At 31.3% G+C, this 27,754-nt stretch overlaps 1 protein-coding gene across 1 annotated transcript in view; it reads left to right on the forward strand.

Moving 5' to 3' along the window:
- Nucleotides 1–507: 507 nt before the first annotated feature.
- Nucleotides 508–27,754, forward strand: part of LOC111038859 (transcription factor Sox-1-like) — a 31,287-nt gene continuing 4,040 nt past the window's right edge. Inside the window, exons 1-2 of the mRNA XM_022322121.1 lie at nt 508–911; nt 14,284–15,391. Of these exons, the coding sequence (XP_022177813.1) occupies nt 14,517–15,391 (875 nt within the window). The 5' untranslated portion in view covers nt 508–911; nt 14,284–14,516. The remainder of the gene's footprint in view (nt 912–14,283; nt 15,392–27,754) is intronic.

Raw genomic sequence — 27,754 nt, forward strand, 5'->3', positions numbered from 1 at the left:
TTGTGATGGGTGGGTGGTGGGTAGTACGTTTATGACGTCAGGTACTCGGTAATCACTTGAGCCGGACAGCCAGTACTCGGTACTCGCCCATTTCACTCGTTTAATTAGGTGGTAGAGCTTAGTGGTGGGCCGTGGGCGCGTGCTGAATCCGCGCGATATACCTACATGATAATTATATTATTATATTTCCGAGCAGAACGATTTTCATGGAAAGACCGTCGTCGGGGGAAGACAGTATTAATAACTATTTTTGTCGTAAAATGTATATTTACCAATTTATAGAGTTTTGCAGATTATTAATATCTTCGGAATAGGTGCACCACCATAATAGTTTACAACAACTATTGATAACTATTATTAAAGTGTAACCGCGTAGTTAAATAATATTATATTATTTTGGTCTTCGTTTACATGGAAATATTAATATGACGGTATAAATTTACCATCGCGAGCACGACAACAACAACTTTTACTGGGTTTTTCTCGATAGAATGCCAGTGACGACGCTCGTGGCGATCGGCTACAACATAATATTATTATTTTCATACTTTCGTCGTTCCTAATAATACTTCTTGATTCCTAATTATTTAGTGTTATTACGCCGTCACGTGTGGAGGGTCGTGTATGCTCTTCTCGGATACCGCTCCGTCCACGTTCGCCATCAGTGACCAGTCTTGTGAATATCCGAACCTAAGTAACCTTAACGACTGTTTCTCGACAGCAGTACAACAGACTCGTCAAAGTGTGACGTCTGAAAAAATAACCGTCGCCCAGAAATCGTCTCGAAAGTGCACTCGTTTTGTTCAACACTGAACCCGCCCACCACACCATTATTATTTGGTATTACTTCTATACTTGAAGAACTTTGGCAGTCATTCACCGATCAGTGCATGCATCGACGAACACTGAAGGTAAGCCTTAGTTTAAAGAAAAAAAGCTTAGATTAGAAAAATGTTACACACAACGGTGTTAAGATAGACGTTGTCTGCTGACGAACAGCTATAATACTGGAATTCAGTCCAGTACTCCGGGTTATATTTAGTTGAAATGCACTTTTGAAACTTAGATGCTATGGTAGACCTTAGGTGCCTATTTGTTATGAAGCTAGTGGGTACATAAATACATAATACCGACATGCCTATTATTATTATATTATTATATTATGTGCATACTAGTGTGTGGTTAAAAATGCATTTGCTGGTCATTGACCATTGTTAATAATTATATAATTATGATTTTAATAATATTTATCATCTTTTAATTATTATACGATTATGTAAATAGGTAGGTAGAATAAAATAAAGTCAGTTTGAATAATAGTTAAATTGAATTATGTAGTTATAAAGTATCTACTTACAAAATAAATTTTTTTATAGTAGTGTAGGGTTAGTAGGTAGAGTTTAGTGTTCATAATAGCAGCCATTCAATGACGCTGCTTTGATAAGATAAATATATATTCAAAACAAGTTAGTTTGTTGGTTATTCGTTTTTTAAATTTTAATCATTATTTCTTATTGCATTAGTATTGAGTACTTAGTAGTTATAATAGTCCTCCCAATCAACAAACTAAAGTTTAGTACTTTTACGAGTATTTATATTATGTTGTAAGAATAATAGTTTATAATCTTATACCATACTGATACTACTATCCTGGATAATACAATTTGAATGTGTTACTTATGTTTATTTTTTATTGTGGTGAAAGTTTGGGTAGGACTGTAAGTGTGTAAGACATAGTATCAACTTTCTATATGAATAGCATTGGCATATTCTGGTATATTAATATATTATGAACTGTGTTGTTTACCCTATCCCGCTATAGGTTGCCTAGTGTCAGTATTGTTAGAAAGAGGTAGTCGAATATAATAATATTAATAATGATGATAATATTTATTAATTTACTACATGTTTACAACACAATTTAATCAATTGTCTCTAAACGCCTAAGCTTTTAAATGAGACAACAGCCATCTTAAAAGTATTTTTTACAATTTATTCATCTTTATTAACCCATCAAATTTTAGCTTCAATTAGGTACCTAATCAATGTGAATAATGTACAATAGATTGATACAATCGTTTGATGATTATCTACATGGCCATACTTACAAAAAGTTTAACAGTTAAGTTTAAAAGTTTTTAAAGGTATTTAACATAATTTATATACTGATCATAGAATTTAAAATTGTTCATTCAAACATTGTAACATTTACACCAATATTATTAAGATTTGTTTTTCCTAGCTGTACCTTACCTATTATATTTTTTAATTTTAAAAAATTGTTCTCATTTTGCCGAGTAGTAAGTACCGTAGGTAATTATGGTTAAATGGAAGCTTTCTAAGTTATAAACAAATATAAATTCATTAATACTTCTTTACCATGGCATTATTTTAAATTTAATATAGCCGTATCCTACCTATAGACATAATAATTCTTAGTAAGTAAAGGTAGTTCTCAACAATCTTAAACATTTTTCAAAAGTACCTCGCCAGACACATATTTCATTAGTGTAAAATAATGTAATAGAACAATTGCATAGAAACCCATTTGCATAGTGGTTGGTGGTAAAATACTATTTAATATTTTACATCTACAGAACATACCTATACTAAGTACTAAATTTATTAGGTATAGTTATACCTACCAATATGAAGATTCCATTAAAAAATGAATCTATTGTGACAACTATATAGAGTATTATAGACGGTACTTTAAAGAATCCACACTCCACACCTCTCACTGATTTTTATAAAACCCATCACAAAATATATTTTAAAATTTTTGATTTATGATTGTGGAAAATCATAATTGTATGTCTATGTCACCTATGCACATTGTACATATAGTGCATTTAGCGAGGCATTTAGTAATTTATAGTATATTTTAGTTTATTAAAATAAAACATGAACAAAATTAAAACTATTTTTATATCAAATTTGAAATTACTAGTTGTTACATTTATGGAATCCTAATATCGGTGTATCTAAATGGTTAATTTTTAAAACAACTAAAAATTTTACAAACATTTTTGTATTAATAAATACTAAAAAGTCGATTAGGAAGTGAGGATGGGGAGTATACATTGGCGGCTGGTGTGGTTCACAATATATGGGGCACAAACATTTTACCCCATCGTCATAAAATAATTCATAACTCTGATGATAAAATGTCTGTTGTGTTATGTGTATTATGGACGGCGACAACCATGATTTAATTTAATTTTAATTCTTCATAAATCATTTTCTTTTTACGTGTGCCCTTTTCCACGGGCCGCCACTTAGAGTATATCCAAAAAGTCCTATTATAAAATCAAACACTGTATATAATTGTTAACAATGCCTTTTTATAACGTTGTTGCAAAGTACTACAGTTAACCACATAAACATTGCTAGTAAAATATTGGCGATATTCTAAAATAATATGTGTTAATGAAAGTGTTCTTGGGAACGCCGTTCGCACTGCGCTTAACTCAATTATATAATATACTATCTACGCACTCCTCCCACATTTTGATCCCCTTCCACCGCCTATGCTGTATAGAGAAAATATTTACTTCGACTGTACAATATTCTACAACTATAATTTTTACGTGGCGATCGCAATGACGATGAGTGCTGCGAATACACAACGGTTTATTGCAAATCATATTATATTAAATAAAATTCTATTATTTACCACATTGTATTACGTACACCCTCGTCGTTATCGACACTTTTATTTTTCAAAGAAATTATTACGTTGACGTGGAATATGATCGATCGATCTTAGTCGAATTGTCAATAGTCTATCGACGATAGACGATCTTTCTAATCAGCAGTCTAACAGCAGCTATTGTTATATCGAAGGTAGGAAACCAAGTAATATAAGTCTAACGAGCATATTTCTTAAAGGCTCTTAAAAGTTTAAAATATGATACTAAATGATTTATGAAAAAACTAAAATTTAATTATGTACCTACCCACCTAAGTGGCCAAGTAAAGTAATATAAAGTATATCATATTACCCTCGAAATTAGAATATTACCTATGTTTGACTGTTGAATAGTTCTGTGCATTCGTATCGGTAATGGTCTGAATTAAACATTAGGTAAATTACTCAATGATAATGATTAATGATAAACAGTTAGCTAAACAGTATATCACAGTCCGATAGGACCAGAGTGACAAGATAACCAATTAAATTACAAACTATAAACGTATTATAAAATATAAATCCTTCACTTGGCGAGTGAAAATTGTTTTTTTTTACCGACAACAATGCAATATATTATCCCCAAAAATATGATCAGAATATTTATACAAAAAATGTTTACTTTATTTTTATTGTATTTAATACAATTTTTTTTTCTACGAATTCCGTAATCAAAAATTGTACACATTTTCTACGCTATTTATATGCTATTAAATATGCAAAACCAATAAATACATGTAAAAACCTAAAAATTCGCTCTCTAGGTATAAGCCATGCCGTCTAGAGATAGAGATTTTAACTTCAATAATGATTAAGACTTATAAAACACGTTTTTCACAGGTAAAGTAACCTTCAAATCATTTTTGATGTGGAAAATCAGAACAAAAAAATGATGCAACACTCTATAAGTATGTCATTTTTAACAATACAATTAACATATTTTAATCGCTCCTGAAAAATTCCATTGGATACATGGGTTACATTACTTGGCCTTTCTACCATCGAATTATACTTTATATGGACACGGTGTCCTGTAAATTGCCCACATATAATAAACGTCGCCGGGGATGACGTCGAATGCGTTGTGTCGGTCCAAACGTTCGCTGCCGCAATTTCCGCGCGTCCGTCTGTCGCATAATGCTAGTTTACAATGCAACAACAGTTTTGCTCTTCGCGTTTGTCATTTCAGTTTGAGTTTTGTGTCGTACAACAACAATGTGCAATACGAAATAGGGCGCGTCTGCATACACGATGACCTATTACGAAAAATATCGATCACAATGTGTAGCGTGTAAGTATATCAATACGTATTCAATGCCACACGATTATTATTATTTTTAGTATGGGGAAGTAGTGTGTATTTTAGACAATTTAGACCTAAAAGCATGACAACGTTAAGTTTCTTTACTAGCTGTTAACCTGTTATGCTGGTTATTTCGTAACATTGAAAGTGACGTATTTAAGTACATTTTTTTTGCAATATCATCATCTGTTATGAAATTATAGCAATTGATTTTCTATTGAAACGAGAACAACTTTTTTCGTGTTAAGGTATTCATTGTAAAATTGTTAACCCCTCCCAAAAAATTGTACCTGACTTCCGACTTTCGGCTTATTTATAACCTAGTAAGAAATCTAAAGAACTGTTTACGGTTACAGCTTTCTGGGCGCTTTTATTTCGTTGACGAAGTAAACTATTTTATTTGAGCTTCGTTTAGGTTTTATAAACCTTCTTTACATTTACTTACAGAAGCTACCAATAATATCATGATAACTTATCGATAATAAGATACTTTATACGATGAAAGTTAAACTTAAAGATTCTATATTATGAGTACATTGGATTCTCAATTTCGTATCGTAAACAAACTTACTCCATACTTATATTGTTACGGGCTGGGTTAGTAATATTAATAAAAACCGTTGAAATAGATATGAATTATAACTAGGGTATAGTACTACAATACTTTATTTTGTATTGCTACAACAATGTAATATACAAAATATAGTATACGGCGGAGGTGCTGTCAACCTACAGTCTACGGCTGGTTTATTCTTAATTAGACACTCTTTTTAGGATTTTTATAAAGTGATGACATTTGGTGACTCATAGCGGTGCGATAGTACAAATAGGTAGGTGTTTTTACATAAATCTGAATATTCTGTTTAATTGGATAATATTATAATCTTGCGAAGCGAATGTAAAATTATAAATATTCCACCTTGCTTACCAAAATATATTATTACCTATTACACCACATTAGGCATTTTTGGTGTTGACTATATAATACTGCGTAAGCAACAATATACCTATACGTTCGGGTACTATACTACTATATAGACTTTGGATACCAGACTCGCAATGTACGCGTCACAACACAATAACGGTGGTTTTGTGATGTGTCGGCAGTGGCAGTCGATAAAGACGGGCTTGAGCCGGGCTAGCCGTTCATCGCAGTTTTGTATTATTATACCATTGTTATTTACAGGGCTCGATCGAGTCGCCGCCGCAAACACAAGTATAAATACACTGCACGCGGTAAAAACACGACCACCAAACACTTGTTTATTATAGTAATTGTTTGTACAATATTATTATTGTCGTCCAGCAACGGTGGGTTTTACGCGCCTTTATTGTGCTTATGTCGACGATACTGCAAACGACGACGAGATACACAGCTCGGTGGCAATTCAATTAAACGGACACTTGAATTTGATGAAAAGAAAGCAACGCTCCGGACTCTCGTACTCGCCGCCCGTTACCGTCGTCCTAATCAGCCGCGACAATTCCTACACAATACCATAATATTGTATTATATTGTTTTTTACTAATCATAGTTTTCAATATTGTATTATTGTCATTTGTCGTGCATACAAAATATTCTCAAAATATTTAGGTTAGTTACCTATTATAATGGAGCGGGAAAAATTAAATATCTACAATCTACTTAGTAATCAAAATAATTGATCATTGGAGGTTATGTAAGTTTTTTTGGCGAGGTAACTTAATGACCCCCCCCCCCAATACAAATTAAATATGTTTATGTGTTTTTCTTAAAAAAAACCTACGACTGTCATTAACTTACAACATAAAACAGAAATATTTTCTATTTTTCTCTGACAGGATTAAATATTGTAAACGGTTTCCATTTTACCAATGAATGTTATGGAATCAAAAATAGTGGTTGCTAATTTATTTTTAGCAGGTTGAACTAATTTTTCCTCAAAACAAATCACATAATATTATTTCATATTGGCTAGCTGCATGTATTGTCTTTGTCTTACTGACGCTCAACTTGCCAAATTTTACGAAGAATCCATTTTATCCTGTTATTTAAAAATATATTACAGTGAATTGAACTTTTATCAAACTCAAAGTCAAGAATATTATTTAGCCACCTAAGACATTTCTTAGGATTTTATTGGTATTTAAAATTTAAAGATAGTTATGAGAAATTTAAATTTATAATATTTTATATAGTTACTATAGCTGATTCCGCGAACCGATGCAAGTTAAAAATTCCGACTATAATATAGAGTATATATTATATATTATATTATGATTCAAAATTTGTGTTAAATTCGTAATTCAATATCCGGCGTAGCAATGTTCAAAAATTCTCGTGACTAACCTCCCTTGGAGCCTGGAGGTACCACATCTTAATATCTTTTAACGATTTTTGACACAGTCATATAAAGTACAGGTCTACAATTATATTTAATCACAATAACAGTTTGAATTGGTGAAACAATTTTTAAAATCGGTACCTTATAACTAATTGGTAGTTTGATATTCATCTATACCACATTTTGTAACCAGTAGCCAACTCTATAATAAACAAAAAAATATTATTATTTATTATTATTATTATTTCTACAAATTCTGAAATTTGCAATAAAAAAAAGTTAAGGGCCTTGTCTACTTATCGCGATAACATAATAATATAGCCTATAGATCGGAGATCCTTAGGATAGTGTAGCTTTCTAATGTTATAAGTTATAACAATTTAAGATCGGTTTATTAGTTTCAGAGATAGCCCCGAACAGACGAACCGTTTTTCTTCTTTATATATTTAACATATGTAGATAACTCGCTTTAAATTAAAATATCAATAAAGTCCTATGAAAAATTTAATATGCATGTTGAATGCTGATCCAAAGAAAGTAAAGGCAAAATCAATAAATTTAACTAAAATTAATGAAAATCTCATTTAATTAATCAAAAATTAAAATTAAAAAAATTGATTTCTTGTTTACTGGTCAGATAATATGTTAACTTACGGGCCGTCATTTGTTAAGTGTATTATAGTAATAGGTTATACGTATAGTTATTCTTGAAGAGAACGTCGCACCCGCAAAACGATCTTCCGGATAATACCCATCGTCGTCGATCGCGGTTTGTCGGTCGCTTAAAGTCGGGTTAAAAGTTCTCTAAACACATACACACATACATACGAGCAATGTCCTCGCATCCGTGGCGACACTCACGCACACGAATCAGCTTGTTTTGGGGAGGGTGGTAGGGGCGATGTGGGGGTGTGTGTGTGTACACAGATGAGCCGCCGGCACGCACACGCACGCACGTGCCGCATGAATAGAGACTTGATGAAAGAAACAATGAAGAGGATTTCGGTATCAATTTGGCCGGCCATCAGATTTAACCCCTTTTGTGTGAAAAAGTCCCCTTTACGCGCGCGACTATTAACCCGCACGCACATAATAATAATAGTAATAATAATAATATATACTGTTATGTACACAGTATCGGCCGAAAACACTGCTTCCAGCACTCGTCGTAGTCGGCTCTTTTTTTTCTGTTTTCATTGTGTCGGTTTTATATTGGATTTGCGCCATGGCCCTTGTACTGCTGCAGTCTGCAACCTACAACTATACGTATATATTACATAACACTATATAATATATCCTATATTTCAAAGTCCTTGCACGGTACAGCACTTGCCGAAAACACCAATACGGGATGGCTCATTATCTCTATCCGCAAGTATACTTACGCAAACGTGGTTAAATGGTGTGGGAGGGATTGGGCAATTTGGACACTTCATTATGTTTTGTTTTGTTATTTCACTTGTATATTATATTAACTTTTGATTTATCTTATTTAATAGTCTTGTTAGTATGTATTATATATAGTCAGTCGTATATAGAATATAGAATTCTAGAACTTGAGTGTACTGATAAAACAATTTTTTACATGGAACCGGATTGGGTTGATGAATTATCATATTGAGGTAGCTAATGCATCTTTAGTGCACATACTCATGCGGTCCCCGGTACACGAAGCATGAAGTGAATCGTTTATGTCATATATGCATCGAAGTTTAGGTAAGGTAAAGTTATATCAAACAAATGAAAGTAAATATAATTTTAAGACATTTGGTTAATTTTTTTTTATCTTTCAAAATATTTCTAATATCATCTGAAACCATTGCCGTATTTTCAGCAGCTCACAACTCATGACTCATTATTTTTGATGGTGTATCGAAAATATTTTAAGTTGCTTTTCTTTTACATCTATTATGCAAAATATGACACAAGGCGTTAACCATATCACGTAAATGCTCACCGTCAACACAAACAATTATGCAGTTATAAATGTATTTATCTCTATTCTAGAAGAACATTTTTTTTCTGCACACCTCAACGACATATTATCACTGGTCATTTTTATTAAAAACCCATATTTTTGTCCATTTATTAAAATGCGCAAACACCTTAATTAGTATAAGTTTTTGTAAAATTAATTTTCGAGCTTACACGGGAACTAAATACGTCTTACTAAGTACAATACTGTTCAGTGCTCACACACTATATGGTGTGTCGTCAATCTATCGTAATCAGATAATTAATTTGTCGATTAAGATTATACGTTGGAGTACTTGAATGATAGAGTTCTAAATTTAATATCTGCCAGATATGAAGCACACAGCTGGCAAGGTAAGTTTTTTATATATATAAATTTTGTTTGGTTGATTATTTTTCGAAAATCTGCCGTACCCCTTTCGGACGACATCGGTAGGATTAGTTGCCGAGTGCTCTAGCTCTTATGCGATTGCTCACGTTCGCATCAAATAACGTAGGTACTTATTTTATCATATTCGTACTATTTCAAACTATCTTGTTATTTTTATTTGACGTATTATTTCATGTATTTCTACGCCGATGCGACCGACTGACGGTTAACAAAAATTATTGTGTGCTTTAACGAAATATCCAAATACATTTCTTTTATTAAATTATTTATAATTATTTTTTACCAAACAATTATCTTTGTATTATCAGAATATTTCATTAAAATAAAATTCCCTTAAATGGTAATGTGTTAATGATTGGTCATTGGAATATTGAATTGTTTGATTTAAGCTGATATAATTCTATGAATCTATGATGCCTACAGATCAGCTTAAATATACAACAAAAATTGACCACCGTAAAATTCGATTGTTTTAAATTGAATTTGTGAATAGGTATTTAAAATCTTCGTTTTTTTTTTGCCATTCGTACTAGTGTGACATGTTGTACCTTGTTAATTTAAATTTCAACGTTCGGAGGGTTCTTTATTGTTTTATTATTCTCAAAACGAACATCGTCAATTCACTTCAATGTAATAATTATAAACAATCGATCAAAATATAACGGCACCTATTCATAGTTGTAATTATTACATTCTTCTCCGTGTGATTATTTAAGTGACACAATAGGTCGTGACTATTTTGAATAACAATATGTGTGTCAGAAATCAGACTAAAATTCAAATTCAATGGAAGCAATGAAAATATACATGTACGAGTATATATAGAGTAAATATACACTTTATTTAAGAGCCTCGGAGGGCCCGTGAATGTGATTATTAGGAGGGTCTACTAAGTATTTTGTCACCCTCTCGACATCCCATACGCGTCATCTTACTCCCTTTTTTTTATTCATTCTATTTACATTTTTCCGTACATAATATCAACCGATAAACAACATGTGCACTCGTTTCAGATTTCCTTCCAATGTATCCTTTGTAGGGTTATTAATATTTTTAAGAAATGTATACGTATATTTTATAATATATATAATTGTTTAATTTGTTAAGTCATTGCGTGACGAGTAGAGTCTTAAACACTATTTCAGAGATCAAATATCGATCATAACAAATTTAAATAGGTACATTTTCAGATGTATTATCGTATCACTTGTTAATGTTTCATCAAATCGCTGTTGTTTGAGAATTTTTACCGAGAAAAATGGCAAAAGACAAATTAAATCTTTAATAAGCATACTATATTATGTTAAATATTATTAAAATAATTAATAAACTAAATGTTTTCAAGTTGTGTCCACACGAATATTCTTTTAGTTTTGATCCTATAGAAACTGAAGTGAACTGAACTTTTTTGATTAAGTTAACTTAAAAAATATTCTAATGGACGTGTAGACTGCTGCCATTGTTGTTAATAAACGCGGTACATTACCCCTTATTGTATTCCTATTATCTGCATCATCCGGAGTATTGTATTTACGAAATATCATTGTGTCATGCTGTCATCGCTACCTCGTACACATTTGAAAAAATTGTTTTGTGCATCCCACACGTTTGTATTCTGGAGTGTCTTGTTTGCGATCTAAATATTTAAATATTCATACAAATTAAAGTTATTAGATTAAGTATAATAAGTGTATATAGGTATAAAGAATATTGGGTGTGCGGAAAGTTATGCTCTTTGAATATTGTACCATGTGATCGTATCCAATGTAAGCTAATTTAATTATTCAAACGTTTTTATAAAATATTTATAAGCTCATACAACATTATAGTTACAAAAAAAGATTATTATTTTTTCATTCTTAGCGGGGCTAAAAATATGTATTGGTTTTACAATGATGGTTCTTATTATAGAAATATTATAGTAGAAAAATGGTCTTTGGATTTATTTGGTACTTTAAGAGACTGTATATTCTTATACCTGAAGTTTAAATTGTAATTACTAATTAGTGTATTGACATTTTATTTTTGATCTAAAAAGATTAATTTGTAAACCCATATAATACATCTAGAGATATTGTTTGGCTTGTGCATGTATTATTATATTATTTGGGTAGAAATACATATTATACAGTAGAAATCACTATAACAAGCATCGCTTAGAACGAGATACTGCTTACAACAAGCAAAACGCTATAGGTCCCGGGCACGAGCCCATAATGTGATTGTTAAAATATACGTCTACAATGAGTATGGTTATTACGAGTTATCGGCTATAACGAGTAAAATAAAACCAACTTGACTAACGACTTTCCGGTTGCTACCAACAGGTATTTGTCAATATTAGGATATAAATGTGTATTGCTATATAAGTTAATATTTTGATTTTCATTAAAAAATTACTGAAACGAAATAATTTTTTGTTATTAAAAAATATGATTAAGATCATTTACAAATTGTAAAATTAAGAACAATAAACACGGATACGATCTACGTGATGTATGTAATTAGACATAAGTACTAATTACTGATCTTCCTGCAGTATAGTTATAGACACTATAATAATATAGTATATATTTGCTTCAAGTTGATTAACTTAAGGGGATCAAAGCATACGTATTTTTCATAAGTTTTAGATAATAAGCTGGGGCAAACTACACATACTCCGGAATGTTCGATTTTAATTTTTAATATAGGTATGTTTATGAATTCTTTGACAAAATGTATACAGTATTAGGAACCCATAGACGGTACAATATTATTATGTTTATATGCGTTAATTGACTGATTTGGGAATGAATTGCCTATGTATAAATGTACTATATTTTAACGTAATTTTTTAAATGTATCTGCTGAAGACAGCTATACTTTTGTGTTTTTTTATCAGAGATTGAATAAATTGATTACACGTTAGGTATGTATGTATATTATGTATACAATTGGTGAATGCATTGGTTGGTGTTTTTTTAAAATTGTTATAGTTGTTTGGAAGTATACTAATTATTCGCAGTATATAATATGAGTACATTTCTGTTTTTTAAGTAAACGCATTTTGTTAGTATATGTATCTAATTTGAACGAATTTATAGGAATAGAAAACATTAAACAAGAGTTAAATTAAGAACAAAATATAATGAATACAAATAGGTGTTACAAATATAAAAAGAGAAAAATATATAAGCATCACTGCAATTAACCGCATGATTGTGTACTCACGCGGGGGTCCACTGCCGTGCATCGGACATGACTTGTAATTAGACTATGTTTGTGTGACTTATTTAGATGTATTGCGATTATAACTTTCTGATATTTTAGTGAACACAATTCGTTTTATATTTTACTTAAGATTTTGCCTCATTTAACATTTTAGGAATAAGAAATTCTAGATATTATTATGATTTTATACCAATCTACATCTGAAACTAACATTCAGATACATAGATATACGGACAGAAACGGAACTCTACTATAGGTACCCTATTATTACTGCGATAGTGAATTATTTGTCCTCTTCGTTTTATATTATTATTAAGTTTTTATGTTAAATTGGTTCATGACAATATTGTTGTACTCAAAAGGTATATTATACTGCATAAACATGGAAATATGCGATGGTACTTAAAAGGGAATCATAAGAAAACAATTTTAAAATGTTATAATTAAGTGTCTATAGTATACCTATATATAATCTGTCACGAAATAAAATCACCGTACAGCAACAGACAAAATCTTCCTAATAACACAGCAATAATAATTATTTAATATATACGTATAGGTAACTATAAAATAGATATACCTATACGAGTATCGGAGGATGTATGTCAGATTGTGTCATCTGCGTCTCTGTTAATTTGAAAATATCCTCCAAAAAGCTCACATATACTTATAATAATTTATTATAACTAATAACTTGTGCCAGGATTTAAATGCCTTAGAAATACTATCCTAAATGCTCTAAAATGTTGCAGTAAATTTTATAAAAAAATGCATTTAAATCACAATATTGTTTGCTGTTAACGCATCTTCGACAAACGAAAATACGAACTTTACGAAATAATTACAATTTAACGACACCAACTGACCACTATATATATTATAGACATTTATGTTTTGAGTCACGAACGCACAACCGCCGTTAATCGCATCGTAGATAGGTAGCTAAAGACGTTATCGACGTATCGGAAACATAAATAGAACCTTAAAAGAACGATGTTTCGTTGTTTCGATTATTAATGATAAAATATGGACGAAACAAAATTGTATGAGCTATTTTGTTGAATTATACCAATTAAGTTAAATCTAAAAATGCATTTAATGTACTCATATTATTACTGTCTTATTATATATTACTAATATGACCAAAGTAATGTGCACTAAAAATTAACAAAACAACCTAAAAATTATAAAATATTCAAAATAAAAGTTTTCAATGCTATGATGTATATGAAACGGATTTTGTACTTGCAGAATGATGCATTTTGCATTCAAATCCTGGCCATATTAATAAGTAATAACAATGGGCACCTAGTAATAATTATAAAAAAAGTTTTTTTTTTTTTGTGATAAGTCAATGAAATTTGAATTTGATTTTTTTTTCTTGCAGGTTTACCTACAACACTGTACGTTTAGATCTGTCAATTTGCATCTGCCTATTCTACGTACGACATAACACCTCGCTCACCAGTGCAGCACGCACACACATACTTGTTGCGTCTCGGTTGCATCATCATCATCTTCGTATATAGTTGAACGGAAAAATACGTCGGCGGCGACGACTGCCGGTGACTGCTGCGACGTCGGCGGCGGCGGCGGCGGCGGCGACTGACGAACGGACCAATGGGAAAGTGGCTGGCGGTCGATAAGAGGCGGGAACGGTGGCGGTACGCCATTGGCGGGGCGCCGCGGACGACCGGCGGCGCCGCCACCGCCACCGCGTGCCGCCGCGTGTGCAGCACACGCATTTCGGACACCGTGACGCGCGGCCCTCTGCAGCTGCTGATCGGCCGTGCGTGCATTTACTGTCTACTAAGCGGCAACCCGTCTGCCCGTTTAGCCGGCACATTCCACACGCTTCACCGTCACCACAAAATTCCACTGCCGCCCACCGGACGTCTCAGCTTTTCACGGCCGGTGCAGGTCATGAGCAACGGCAAGACCACCACGCCGCCGGCCACTGCGGCCAACGCGGCCGCCGCAGCAGCAGCGGCTGCAGCAGCCGCGGCCGCGATGATGTTGCACCAACATCAGTCACCGGCGCTAAATCACCATCACGCCGCTGCGGCCGCTGCCGCAGCCGCGGCCTATCACCAGCACCAACAGCAGCAACACCAACACTTGCAGCAGCACCTGCAGCACCGAGCTCAACACGAACAACAAATGCATCATCACCACCAACAGCAGCAAAAGCAACAACAGCAGCAACAGCAGCAACAGCAGCAACAGCAGCAGCAGCAGCAGCAGCAACATCATAGTGGTACGGCTACAGCCGTGGCTGCGGGCGTCCAGGAAGCCGCAGCAGTTGCACAACAGCAGCAGCACATCAAACGACCCATGAACGCGTTCATGGTGTGGTCCAGGGGACAGCGGCGTAAGATGGCTCAGGAAAACCCAAAGATGCACAACTCAGAGATCAGCAAGCGGCTGGGTGCGGAGTGGAAGCTCCTTACCGAACCCCAGAAACGGCCGTTCATCGACGAAGCCAAACGGTTGAGGTGACTTATATTTTATATTTTTTATCATTATTTTACGTAAATATTTAGTTTTAGTGTGGTTTACGTCCTCTTCATCATAATTATCATCGTCGTGTACTATAAGTTATATTATTTTAATTTTATCGTTGACTGTGCCTTTTTCCAATCAATAATTTATAATGAGACGACTATGATTATGATGGTGACGATGACGAACCTCACGACAGTGTAAAAAAATTTCACACCAAAAGCGTAAATTAAATTAATATTTATTATTGGGAAGGAGCGTTTTTTTGCGAGTCCAAACGATTACTTTTCCCCGCGCATTAGACTACCGAACAAGGATTTGATAACAGTTCCTATATAGTTAACATAATCGTTATTTTTTGTAATGAATAAGTACATAATAAAGCGATTGACGTATTTATTTGTAGTTCGTTTGTTTGTGCTATATTCAACGGCGCTTTTTAAAAAGTCGACAATTATTATAAGATACATATAATTTTATATAATGTTATATAGGTACTTGTAACTTTGAATAAGCTGTGTACAGGGAAAATTTACTCTAAGATGATAAAAGATTATTAGGATTTTATCTAAAACTTAAAATTCATAAATTGTATCAAATATATAATATATTTATTGAGTTCTGATAAATTACCATCTGAATATGGCTTAATCGTTTTTTTTTTTATAAGAGGATGTCAGCGCGCTGTTTGTTTTTTTCTTTAGTCCACGCGTAACTAGACAAAACGTATTTCCGCGGAATAATTTTATTTTTTGTTTTTTATTTTTGTGTAATGTTATATTGAGTAAAATCACCCATCAAAATATATGTGTCATATGCAATAAAATATTATCCTTTATAATTTTTATAATAGGCGATTTTACTCAAAAATTATTAAAAACAATTTTAGGTAAAATCTTTTTATTTATGTTGTGCGTGGGTCTGAGAGAAAATAATTATTGCGTTGACATTTCTCTGAATAAATAGCCAAACAAAATTAATAATGGTTGCCTTCTTACATTTTTGAGTATGATTAATTTTTCGCTCAATGTTTTCTTTGTCAAATTGTATATGCTTTAACATCAATATTTCTTAATCTCTATCCTTTATTAGTAGGTACCTATTGGCAAATTCTCCAATGAATGTTTGTATTTTGAAAATGTAGGAAGTTTAATAGGTGTATAGGTACTTAAGTTTAATTATATGTTATAAATTCGAATCATAGTCCGTATAATGCCAACATTGCGACAGTGTACGATTTTTATTTGTTTGGAATTTTATATTTCTATATATATATTATGCATTATAAATCATGCACCCTAACTGTGTGGACCGAACGTTCGATTATTCGCTCTACTAAAAAATAAAGATAGTATTTGAGCAGAAACTTTTAATTTTAAAGATTCTAACACTATCAATGTAAGCACACTTGACATGTTTAATCTTGCTTGTTAATTATATATTTAATTTCTTTAATATTATTATCCATGCAGCTATCTACACGGGGACAATCTCCATCATGATATCGAATGCTAGATTTTGTTGCGATGCTATAATACTTTGAGCCGGGACGAAAACAATCTAAGATCTGGTCTTTAAAAATTATGATATAAAATTGCCACGATATTATTATATTATTATAACTGCAGTAAAGTAGTGGTAGTATACATATTATTTGAGACTTGTAGAGTGTATTATTATTAAATCTATGTTTGAATGGCGGAGGTACGGCACACGGTCCCTGACTACTTTATAGACGAGTCGAGAATAAAGTTTCTTCAACTAATACTGAGTATTATTATTAATATACTTAGGTAGTGCAAAACACGATGTTAATGAAAAGTTAATCGTTGTCACGGCTGTTGAACAAAATAATATTATAGTTCTGTTACGATCGATTTTTCATCGGACGATAATATTGCGCATTGTGCTTGTGCATAATACAATGCTAGTGTTCAATGTATTATGTTGTGTGTGTGTGTGTGTGTGTGTGCGCGTGTGTGCGCGTGTGTGTATAGAAATTACATTATGATGCGGCTACAGTTAATTCTCTTCGAATCACGAGATCACAATAATATGTATGTAAATAATAATTTTCTCGTATAATATTATAATGATTCAATCCAACTAGTTAATGCATGGCAATTAAAACTATTCGTCGAGAGAGAGAGAGTGAGCGAGAAAGCGATAGGTTTTGTGAATGAGAAGGTGTGAGGGCGATGGTAGTACGCGTACTGCGTAGTATAAATATTATGTATTTTGTACATAGTATATTATTCTGATATTATATACGATTTCGTGTTAATTATAAGAGCAGTTTTCGGCGAATTAGACGTCACGTGCCATATTATCTTACCTGCGCGTTCCTGATTTCGAATGAAAAATAATTCCAAAAAGCCCTCAGCGTCTTATTTTTTTTCATACTTATATTCGCTGATAAACTCATTAACTCTCCGTGTATTTGATTAATCAGACTAGAGTGTAATTAAATTGGTCGTCATCGTTTTCGATAAATCTTCAACCCGGATAAACTTTATTAAAACCCTAACCTCGCGAGAGATATAATAATATCATTCGCGTCTGTATATTCGCAAAAACGTCGTCGGATGAGTCATTTTTGTTTTGAAAGTCCACCAAAACACCGTCAGTGTGTGTAATATATTGCTGTTTGTTGTTTTTTTACTACGACGACTATTTTCATTTGTCTGTACTCAGGAGATTCGTCATCGTCTCGCGATAACGTCGCGCAGATAGAGTAACACGATAAAAATTGTTCATAGGTTTATTTTTGAATCTCAGAAAAAATAGTCTCGGGAAACAAAAGAAACATATTCATCTATATAAATTAATTATATTCAGTTTTTGAACATTATACATTACTAGTATTACATACATTACTTAGATAATTAATTAAATACAAATTTGATATACATTATTCATATAATGACTAATATAAGATTTTATATCATTGCTTTTTTTTCGGAACCCAAAAATCAGAATAAATTAATAATATATAACCCGCTGTGAAACAATATTCATAAAATAACTATACAGCTCAGATTATCTACTCACTATCTACTAGCCCATTATATCCTATTATATTATTATTAAGTTGAGCGGAAATATGCCCATAAAGGTTATCCTAAAAGGTTCGTCAATGTTCACAATATATTAAAACCGATAAGTAACAGATTTAAATAATCTTAAATTTAATCATTACTTTTCAATTTTGGAATCTAATCAATTGTTATTCACGATCATATAATATCTTATTATAATCTGGTAATTATTGCCATAATATATTCCTTAGATCTCCGATTCTCCGACTTCAACTCTCTGATTAAAAATATACTTATAGTCGGTTATCTAAACTGTTTTACATGTCTATAGTAATAAATAACAAAAAAACTATTGAATTTTATAGTAGACTTAAATATATTATAGTCTTGTATATAAGTTATAACTTATAACCCATAAGACGTACTTATACATCGTTATACACTAAAACTGAAACTTAAGTTATTGATTTTTTTACTTTAAAAAGTGTTAACAGTTTTGGAAATAGGTAATGACTAATGATAATAGATTTTTAACTATTTTACTTAAAAAAAAATCATCCTGTTTGTGGGGGCATATGCAATTTAATTGTTAGACATAAAATCAATTAATTTTAAAGGTAATAGTGTAATACCTACAAAATTTAAATTTATAAGAATTATATTATTTTTTTATTAATTTTATGAAATTTGTTAGTATTTTAGCTTAAAATGTTCTTTTAAAGTGTAGCTATAAACTGGTATATAAAATACTTTCAGTTGCGCTCATTTGTCTCCACTCTCCAGTGTATTTTGTATTTCAGTGTGATAGATAGATTTAGCATAAATTTTAAAATGGAAATTATTCACTCAAATAAAAATAATTGTGAATTGTAAAAGGTACGAAGGATCAAGGTTATATAATATAGTATATTATGTAATTATTGAATACATACTGGAAAAGTTTGTTTTTTTTCCCCGTGGATTATTCTTGTTTATTTTTTCTTTTACAATTTACTATTATCAATACATTAAAATATTAAATAGAACCGCGTACAATCACGTTATGTTTCTACTACTTATCCAAAAAGTATAAACCAATGATATGTACACAATCTTATATAATATATATATTATAAACATTTGTGAAGGCATCTAGTATTTTTTATTTTTTTGGGGGACATTTAATGCATTTTAAAACAAAATATTACAAACTGAAAACGTTTTGCGTACTGCGGTGTTTCGTTAGCAAAAATTGAATACATATTACAGAATATTCAAAATGATTCATCCGGTTTCAAATGGTTAAATATATTCTAAGTTTGTAGGTTTAGAATAATAGTTGATACATAAAATAAAATGATAGTGAAATTCATCCCATACTTGCTCCAAGCATATCTGTTGAAATTGACTCTGTCGACTTCTTAGCTTCTCGTGTGATTGATATCTTGAAGGAAATAGTAGTACCTACAAACACACTAAACAATGTCTTTAATATAACTCCAAAAGAATTACTTGGAGTAAGATCGGGTAATTTCGAAGGCCGTACAATTTTAAGCAATCGGAGCTTTGCATACAAAATAGTTTATACTCAAGTTTCAGAGTTGTTGAATTCGGGTGTTTGAAAAAAATAATTTTGTATGTAAGGGTTTTTAGGGTCGTTACGAGTTGTGAAGAATTCGGGACTATACACTGCAAGCAACAGATAAATGGTTTTGAATAACTGCACTATATTAATTTGTCAGTCAGAAAAAATTTGATAAATTTGATTAAAATTCATACTTTTAAATTCTAAACTTTGCACCTTATACAGTAATCCCTCGTTATCCGCGGAGGTTAGGTTCCAGCAAAGTTGCGCGGATATTGAAACCGCAGATAACGAGACCATAAAGCAATGTAAAACGTGAGGTTAGGTTTAATTTACATACAATTTTTAATTTTTATTATTTTGTATTTAATTTTAAAAATCACAAAAAGGTTGGGTAATATGTCTTACAATTATTTGATTATTTATTTTTTTAATATAATTTATTAATTATTTATACATACATAATATATATTAGGAAGGATGAAAAAAATTTGCATATTATCTACATATTAAGGTATGTACTTTATGTAGCTTATCTGTTATAAGTATGGGTATAATTAAGGTACAATTTCATCGTATGTAGTAAAGAAAATGTTATCGCCGACTCAACCGCGGATAATCGAAACTGTGGATTAAAAATACGTGGATAACGAGGGATTACTGCACAATGATAATGATCTATGTTCAATCGTTTTAATTAAATGCACAACTGTTATTAGTTATAACATAAATTACAAATTAAGTTTACTACATTTTTTAACTGTAGTGATAGACTGACTATAAAGACGTATACAGGCCGGGGCGCACACAAATTGCGTACCGTAGTAAACAAATCTTTTTGAATGAATTGCGTCCCGGACGCAATTCATGTTGCCTTTTTATCTATAGTTGAGTGGTTCCTAAAGTGATATTGAAGTAATAAAGATATGTCAGGTTCTATAAAAAATTTAAATTTTAAAATCATAATATCATAGGTATAAATTGTCATACTCACATATTTAAAAAAAAAAAATTGAAACCGAAAACATAATAGCATAGGTATAAATCATAAGTCATAATCATAATAATTCAATTTTATCTGTATTCATATTTATTGGCCATTATCTTAACAAAACCTTTAATTGTGAATTCATTATTATTTAATTATTATTAATATTATTAATTATTATTATTTTTGTTAACAAATTTAAAAATATTACCAAAATTAAAATTAAATTTGGAAACCACTAAAAATAATGTTAAAGCAAAAAGTAACATGAATTGCGTCCGGAACGCAATTCTTTCAAAAAGGTCGGTTTACCTGACTTGGTACGCAATTCGTGTGCACCGACAGGCGCATATTATATAGTATAATACAATACCACCTCGTCGTTAAGTCTGTTATAATAATAATAACAATACGATGGTAACATGACGAAAATAGTAGGTATGTTTACTATTGTACATCGGAGTTCAGGTACGCGTTCGAATATAATATATAGCGTGTTATATAGTGTTATACGTCGGTGTGTCGTGTTTGTGTGTGTATATATATATATATATATATATACACACATATACATATATATAGTTTTATTATAGTGCATTTACTATTATACATAGGCATGATGTATATAAAAACGTGTGTACATGTATCTATGTAGAAAAATGTACATACTTCGTCCCAGATGACTATTATTATTGTTGTGCGCGGACATCAAAGTTTATGAAACGTCGTGTGTGTGTGTGTGTGTGTTTGTGATTGATTTTCGGTTACGGACTATTTGAAATCATTAAGAATAATCGTCGGCGGCGGTAAGGGTGTACGTAATACGTATAAAACACACACACGCACACACACATATACATACATATATATTTATACCGCACGAGCTTGCGTGTGTGTTGAGAGATAGTAGTGGTAGACAGAGGCATAGGAGGAAGAAGAAGAAAAATTAAATAAATGAATAAAAGCGATTTATCACAATTACCGAACTATTGTACCGCGACCGCGATCGGTTCTATCGTTTCGGCTGAGTCCGTTGGCCGTAGAAGGTACCGTTGTTGTATATATTCACCATAATGTACACAGCATATACACACGAGTTGTGAGAACACGTCATTATATTATTATTTTATATTGTGTGTCCACACGATTGCCGCAAGAATGGGTTTTTTTTTTAAATCATTATTATTTTGTTTTGTTTCGCTTTCGTCCATTAGTTGGTATTTTGAGCGGCGTATGTACGTTTATTTTATGTCTGGCCGCGGTATCATATTATTCAATGTTATATATCTATAGTTGGTGTACGACGGGTAGGCTACCTATGTCCCATATATTGTCGCCGTGTCGTGTCATCCCAAAGTTGAGCTAGGTCTAACTCTGGAAATTTCCCGGTTGATCATGGTTAGTAAATTATACCATGATTACAATGACCAAAAATATAAAAGGTATACGACGATGTGGCTGTGAATTCGGCTTAAGTGCACAATATTGCGTACAGCTGGTCGCTGGTGTGTTACGCTAGTGAACGGTGAACGGTGTCGGTTTTGTGTTTTGTTTTTCTTCTCGCCTCTTGGGCATAGACACCTTGCCCAAATCCATGCTTAAACTATTTTAATTTTTAAAAATCTTTATGTAATAGTTGAACTTTAAAATTAGTCTTTTTTCCTATCCTCGAGTGGACTCGAATTTTGTTAAATATCAGTTAATTGTATATGATATATAATAATATATGATTTATAGGTAGAGAAATCCATGGTCGTATGCAGGGCCTGATTTAGGCATTTTGTGGCCTTAGGTAAGATAAAAAATGTGGCCCTGTCAACATTAACTTATATAGCCCCTCTACAAATGAGCTGTATATAACAAAATGATAATTTATTTAATTTTGTATTCATTTATAAATTTTCACAAACATAATTATGTTTTACATTTTTTATCTCTACAGGCGACATATTTCTTGTACCTATTATTTATTAATTAATATATAATATGTATATATTTATTATTGATTTTGAAAACAAAATTTAACATTTTTTTTATAAATAATATTTATATTTGTTAAAAAAAACAATACTATTTCATACTGAAAATAGAAATAATTTATAAGCTATTTTATAATATTACTTTTCTTGCTTTTTAAAACAAATTCATTTATGATGTCATCAAAGTTTAAAGAAGATGTAAAATCACTCTATTGATAGTAAACCTATCAAGTCTTTGTCGAAAAAAAAAAAATAAGATTCCTAAAAATAGGAGGCCCTCTAATAACAGAGGCCATAGGCAGTTGCTTATCCTGCCTAATGGTAAATATGGCCCTGGTCGTATGTCAATTGTGTCGAAATGACCATAAGAATATACCTGTAAGAATTCTATCGTTTGAGCAACGTATCAACTCCGAATTTTTTACATATTATTATTGATTCCGCCAGTTATCTGAATGCTTGTAAATTATTTTAATATTTTATTACAAGTAGGTACATTGGTACTTTTAGAAATAAAAGTAATTCGTGGACATATAACATATTATGTTTATAAAGAACTTGCAACTTCTATCGCAATCGCTCGTTGAGGCATTTTCTTTTTTTTAAAATTAGTTAGAAATATAATGATATAATTTGTGAATCTAGTCACAAAAAGCATGACTGTTATGAGTATTTGTTATTTTTAATAATGAATACTAAGAAATTAAATAGGAACCCTGCTTTAATAGAACACTAAGTGTAATATACTTTTTAAAATTGTTATGCTAATTAAATGTTTTATACTTTCTAAATTTGATAGAAAACTTGATGGGGAAGTATGGGTGAGGGATAGGATCATGCTCACTCGTGTACAAACATTTTTTTCGGCATAGTATTCGAGAACACCTGAGTTATATAGGTGTCTCGATGAGCTTACATGGTGATTTGGACTTCAGACTACTTTGGTGATTACCTACCTAACCGAGAGAGATATGTAGGTGCCCCATGATAGTTATTATATAGGGTCCCTTACACATGGACGCGTATCATACGCGACGTATATCATACGTGTACTCGTTTTTAGTTTACATTGGTTAAGTTCATAATCGTCACACGATCGTATATAGTTGGGTATTATATATTACTGTTATATTTTTCACCCGTCAATAAAACGGTTTGCCGTTCATGCATGTGTACTTATTTTAATATTTGTTCATGCAAACAATGAGTAGATTTGATCGGTAGGCACTGACAAGGAAGCTTAAAACTATACTGGTGCAGAAGGAGTAAGCGTGTGTATGTGTGTGTTAGAGAGAGAGAAGATGAATGATAAAGAGTGTGTCAGACCAACCTTCGAACACATTTTCACTAATCTCTTTGTTTGTCTGTGTATCTCTATCTGAGTCATAGGGACCTATATATATAGTCTACGTAGAGGCAAAGCTCCAGGTAAATATGCTGAAAAATGTTTTTCATTCAACATATAATTCGTGGTTAGGTGACGGTTCCAGTATGGCAGGTCGGTATTACAAATTAATTTAGATAAAGATAAAACCAAATTAAAAGAATAATATATTTTTTATGGTTTTCAAGTGTGAACTTTCTTCAATTTATGATTGTGAGTTGTGACGTGAAAAAAATATTATTCAATACCTACAATAATTATATAAACACGCTGTTTATAAAGCAATGGTTCTTAACTTTTTTCAAATGACGGAACCCTTAAAATTGTATATGATTTTCGCAGAACACAACCTTAAAATAAAACAAGTTTAAATAAAATACGTTTTTAATTTGTATAATTCATTAAACGCAATGCATATTGCATGTATAGGACAGTACAGTTTACATACTACATATTGGTCATTAAAAAATAATAAAATGAATAAAATGAATAAATACAATTTTATAATTTTTCCACTGATTTTAAAATTTTGGCGAAACACTCATTCCAAGTCCACTGAACACCGATGAAGAACCACTGATATAAAGGTACATTTTCTCTGCAGCGAGTCAACGTCGGTCTATAATAGACCCCGTGCTCTTCCACTACCTGAGGGCTGAGATGTAGGAAAATGTACCTTCTTTATTTACTAAAAAATGCAGATATTATCTTGAAATATATGACGGCGTTTTGGTAATTCATTGGAATAGTTTAAAACTAACGATAAACTATTATTTTCATATTCCATTTCTTCACTAACAAAATATATGCGTATTTAGTTGTCTCGTTATCTATCCGTAATATACATTAAATAACCATTTATTTCTAATCATTTGTTTAAAATAAAAAATAATTATTTATCTACATAACATCCTATACACCGATTATCTTCCATTAATAGCGTCTAGACTCTATCCTACACGCGTATACATTAACCATATTATATAAATTATAATGCTGTATTAAAATAATATTCGAACTGTGTGAAACCCTCCCCTCAGAAATATAAATAACACAAATTTGTAAACGTACAAACCGAAACTTGTTTATAATTTACAGCTCGTTAGTCATATAATAGGGTGACATTCCTCATTCCACGGTGAATAGAAATTAAGTTGGGAACTTACAGTGATATATTATTATTTTCACTCCGGAAAATTTAAAAATTTCAAGACGGTCGGTTTCACAGTCAGTATTTTTATGATTCTCTTTTTAGGCTTTAATATCTACGGTTTTTATTTTGGTGCGTACAAAATACCTACTATTAGATAATTGAGAACTTTTTTCATCCTCGTTACACGCTTGCAACAATAATTTTTAATACGTTTTGTTACCTTATGTAATATTGAAATCGTTCACTCCATTCGATAAATAACTAAATCATACAAATCGTTATTGTTTTATGGTTTTTTTTTTATTGCTTCAAGTAATGGACAGAGTCAGTAAATAAATGTCATGGTTGTGTTATGCTTTACAACAACCAGTTGAGGATCGAAACAGAATTGACAAAGAATTATGTTACTTCCTACATTAAAGTTATGTACAGTAGGTCATTGTGTTTATAGATTAAATAAATATTGTTAGTTACATTTTTTGAACAATTAAGATGGGTTTCAAAAGTTTCAAGATATTTATAATATAAATTAGCCAAATTAATGTTGCAGAGTGATTATTATTAAATATTGATTATTTCCAATTTGATTTACAAATATTATTAGTAACCATTGTACACGATTTACATGCAGCCTTTAAAATAATACAATATTATACGATATAACGATTAAAATATATTTTTTTTATGAAAATCTGGTTGTAGCTGCTTGATTTTTACAATTTTGAGTATGTTGGACATTGTAGACGTAGAGGATATTGTGTTTATTGTAGTCTGTATGTATTGAAAATTCAGCATATATTTTGAAAGATAATTGTTTGTTTTATATTATATTATATTTGTATTACTATTAGTAATTAAATTAATTCGGCAGGTTATATTAATTTTTGCCCAAAACATTGTTAATACCTTATAATAAGTCATTCTTAATATTAGTTGGTATAGTATGAAAATTGCTTGGTGTTGGTGTATAAAAAATGTACTATGTTACCTAATGGTATGAAGTTTCAAAGCCATCCCTACGATTAATATTTTTTAAACCTTAAAATTCAAAAATGACAAAAATCGTTTGAGAATATATTTTGAATATAATTATTTCATGAGTAGATAATACCAATTGAGCGAACATTTTGTTTCAAAATTAATGACATAAAATAAAAATCTCATTAATTTGGAATCAACATTCATCACATTTTATATTGTATGAGGTATTTCAAGAATTTTTTGTACATTTTAATGGGTTTTTAATGAATCTGTAGTCTAGCCATATTGAGATATTAGTGGTTTTGGGTTTAGTTTATTGGATGGTTAAGTATTGACTTCTTGTTATTGCACTTTTACAACAGAAAATTGTATGTATCGGTTCTGAGTTATTTTTATATTAAATCAAAATTAATTTTATGAAATACTATCGTGCATGGGCGTAGGTAGAAAATATTCTCGGAGGGGTTTTTTGTCTAAATCCTAAATAATATGCGAGTTAATAATATTCTCGAACAAATTCACAAAAAGCTCAAGATTGTTTTATTTAATTTCGGGGGGTGTTTGAACACCAAAAACCTCCCCCTTACCTACGCCCATGCTATCATGTCTATAGACAAACTATAGTACCTACCTATTTAGTCTTCTAGTCATGAAAGAATAATGTAATGTATCTAACCGTTTTTCTAACTAACCTAACCGTTTACTTACAATATTGTATAGTATTGTTTACCTATTTTTTCGCAATAATTTAAATCGTTAGCTATTAAAACACTGAAAAATCATATCACCAAATGCATTCGGATGGTGCTTAGCTTCAAATTAAATAAGCTTTGTTTTTTTATAAATTTCAGGTTTGCTGATACTTGATTTTCTTGAATAGCCCCTTAGGAGCTCAGTGAATTAACCATTAAAGAAACGCACATGTTTTAAGATCAACATGTCAGGGAAACTCAACTGGCCCTTGTTCCTTATTTTATGTTAACTTGAAGCTCACTATTATAGTTCTGTGCCCAAAGTTCTTAACTTAAAACATGAAACTGCATGTTATTGTTTGTTTATTGATACTGTTTGATATTTATTGTTAAACAAACTGTTTTTTTTTTCAAACGATTATATTCATGTTAGGCGAAATGGAACGTGATTTAATATTAGTTCTTATGTTTATTTTCAAGTCTTAGGTATTAGGGGTATATCTTAGGTATTAGGTAATGTTAAAAATGATATGCATTTTTAACTATAAATCAATTTTTTACATTTTCGTTATATTGA

The sequence above is a fragment of the Myzus persicae genome, unplaced genomic scaffold (genome assembly GCF_001856785.1).
Source record: "Myzus persicae strain clone G006 unplaced genomic scaffold, MPER_G0061.0, whole genome shotgun sequence".
In the NCBI taxonomy this organism is placed as follows: Eukaryota; Metazoa; Arthropoda; class Insecta; order Hemiptera; family Aphididae; genus Myzus; species Myzus persicae.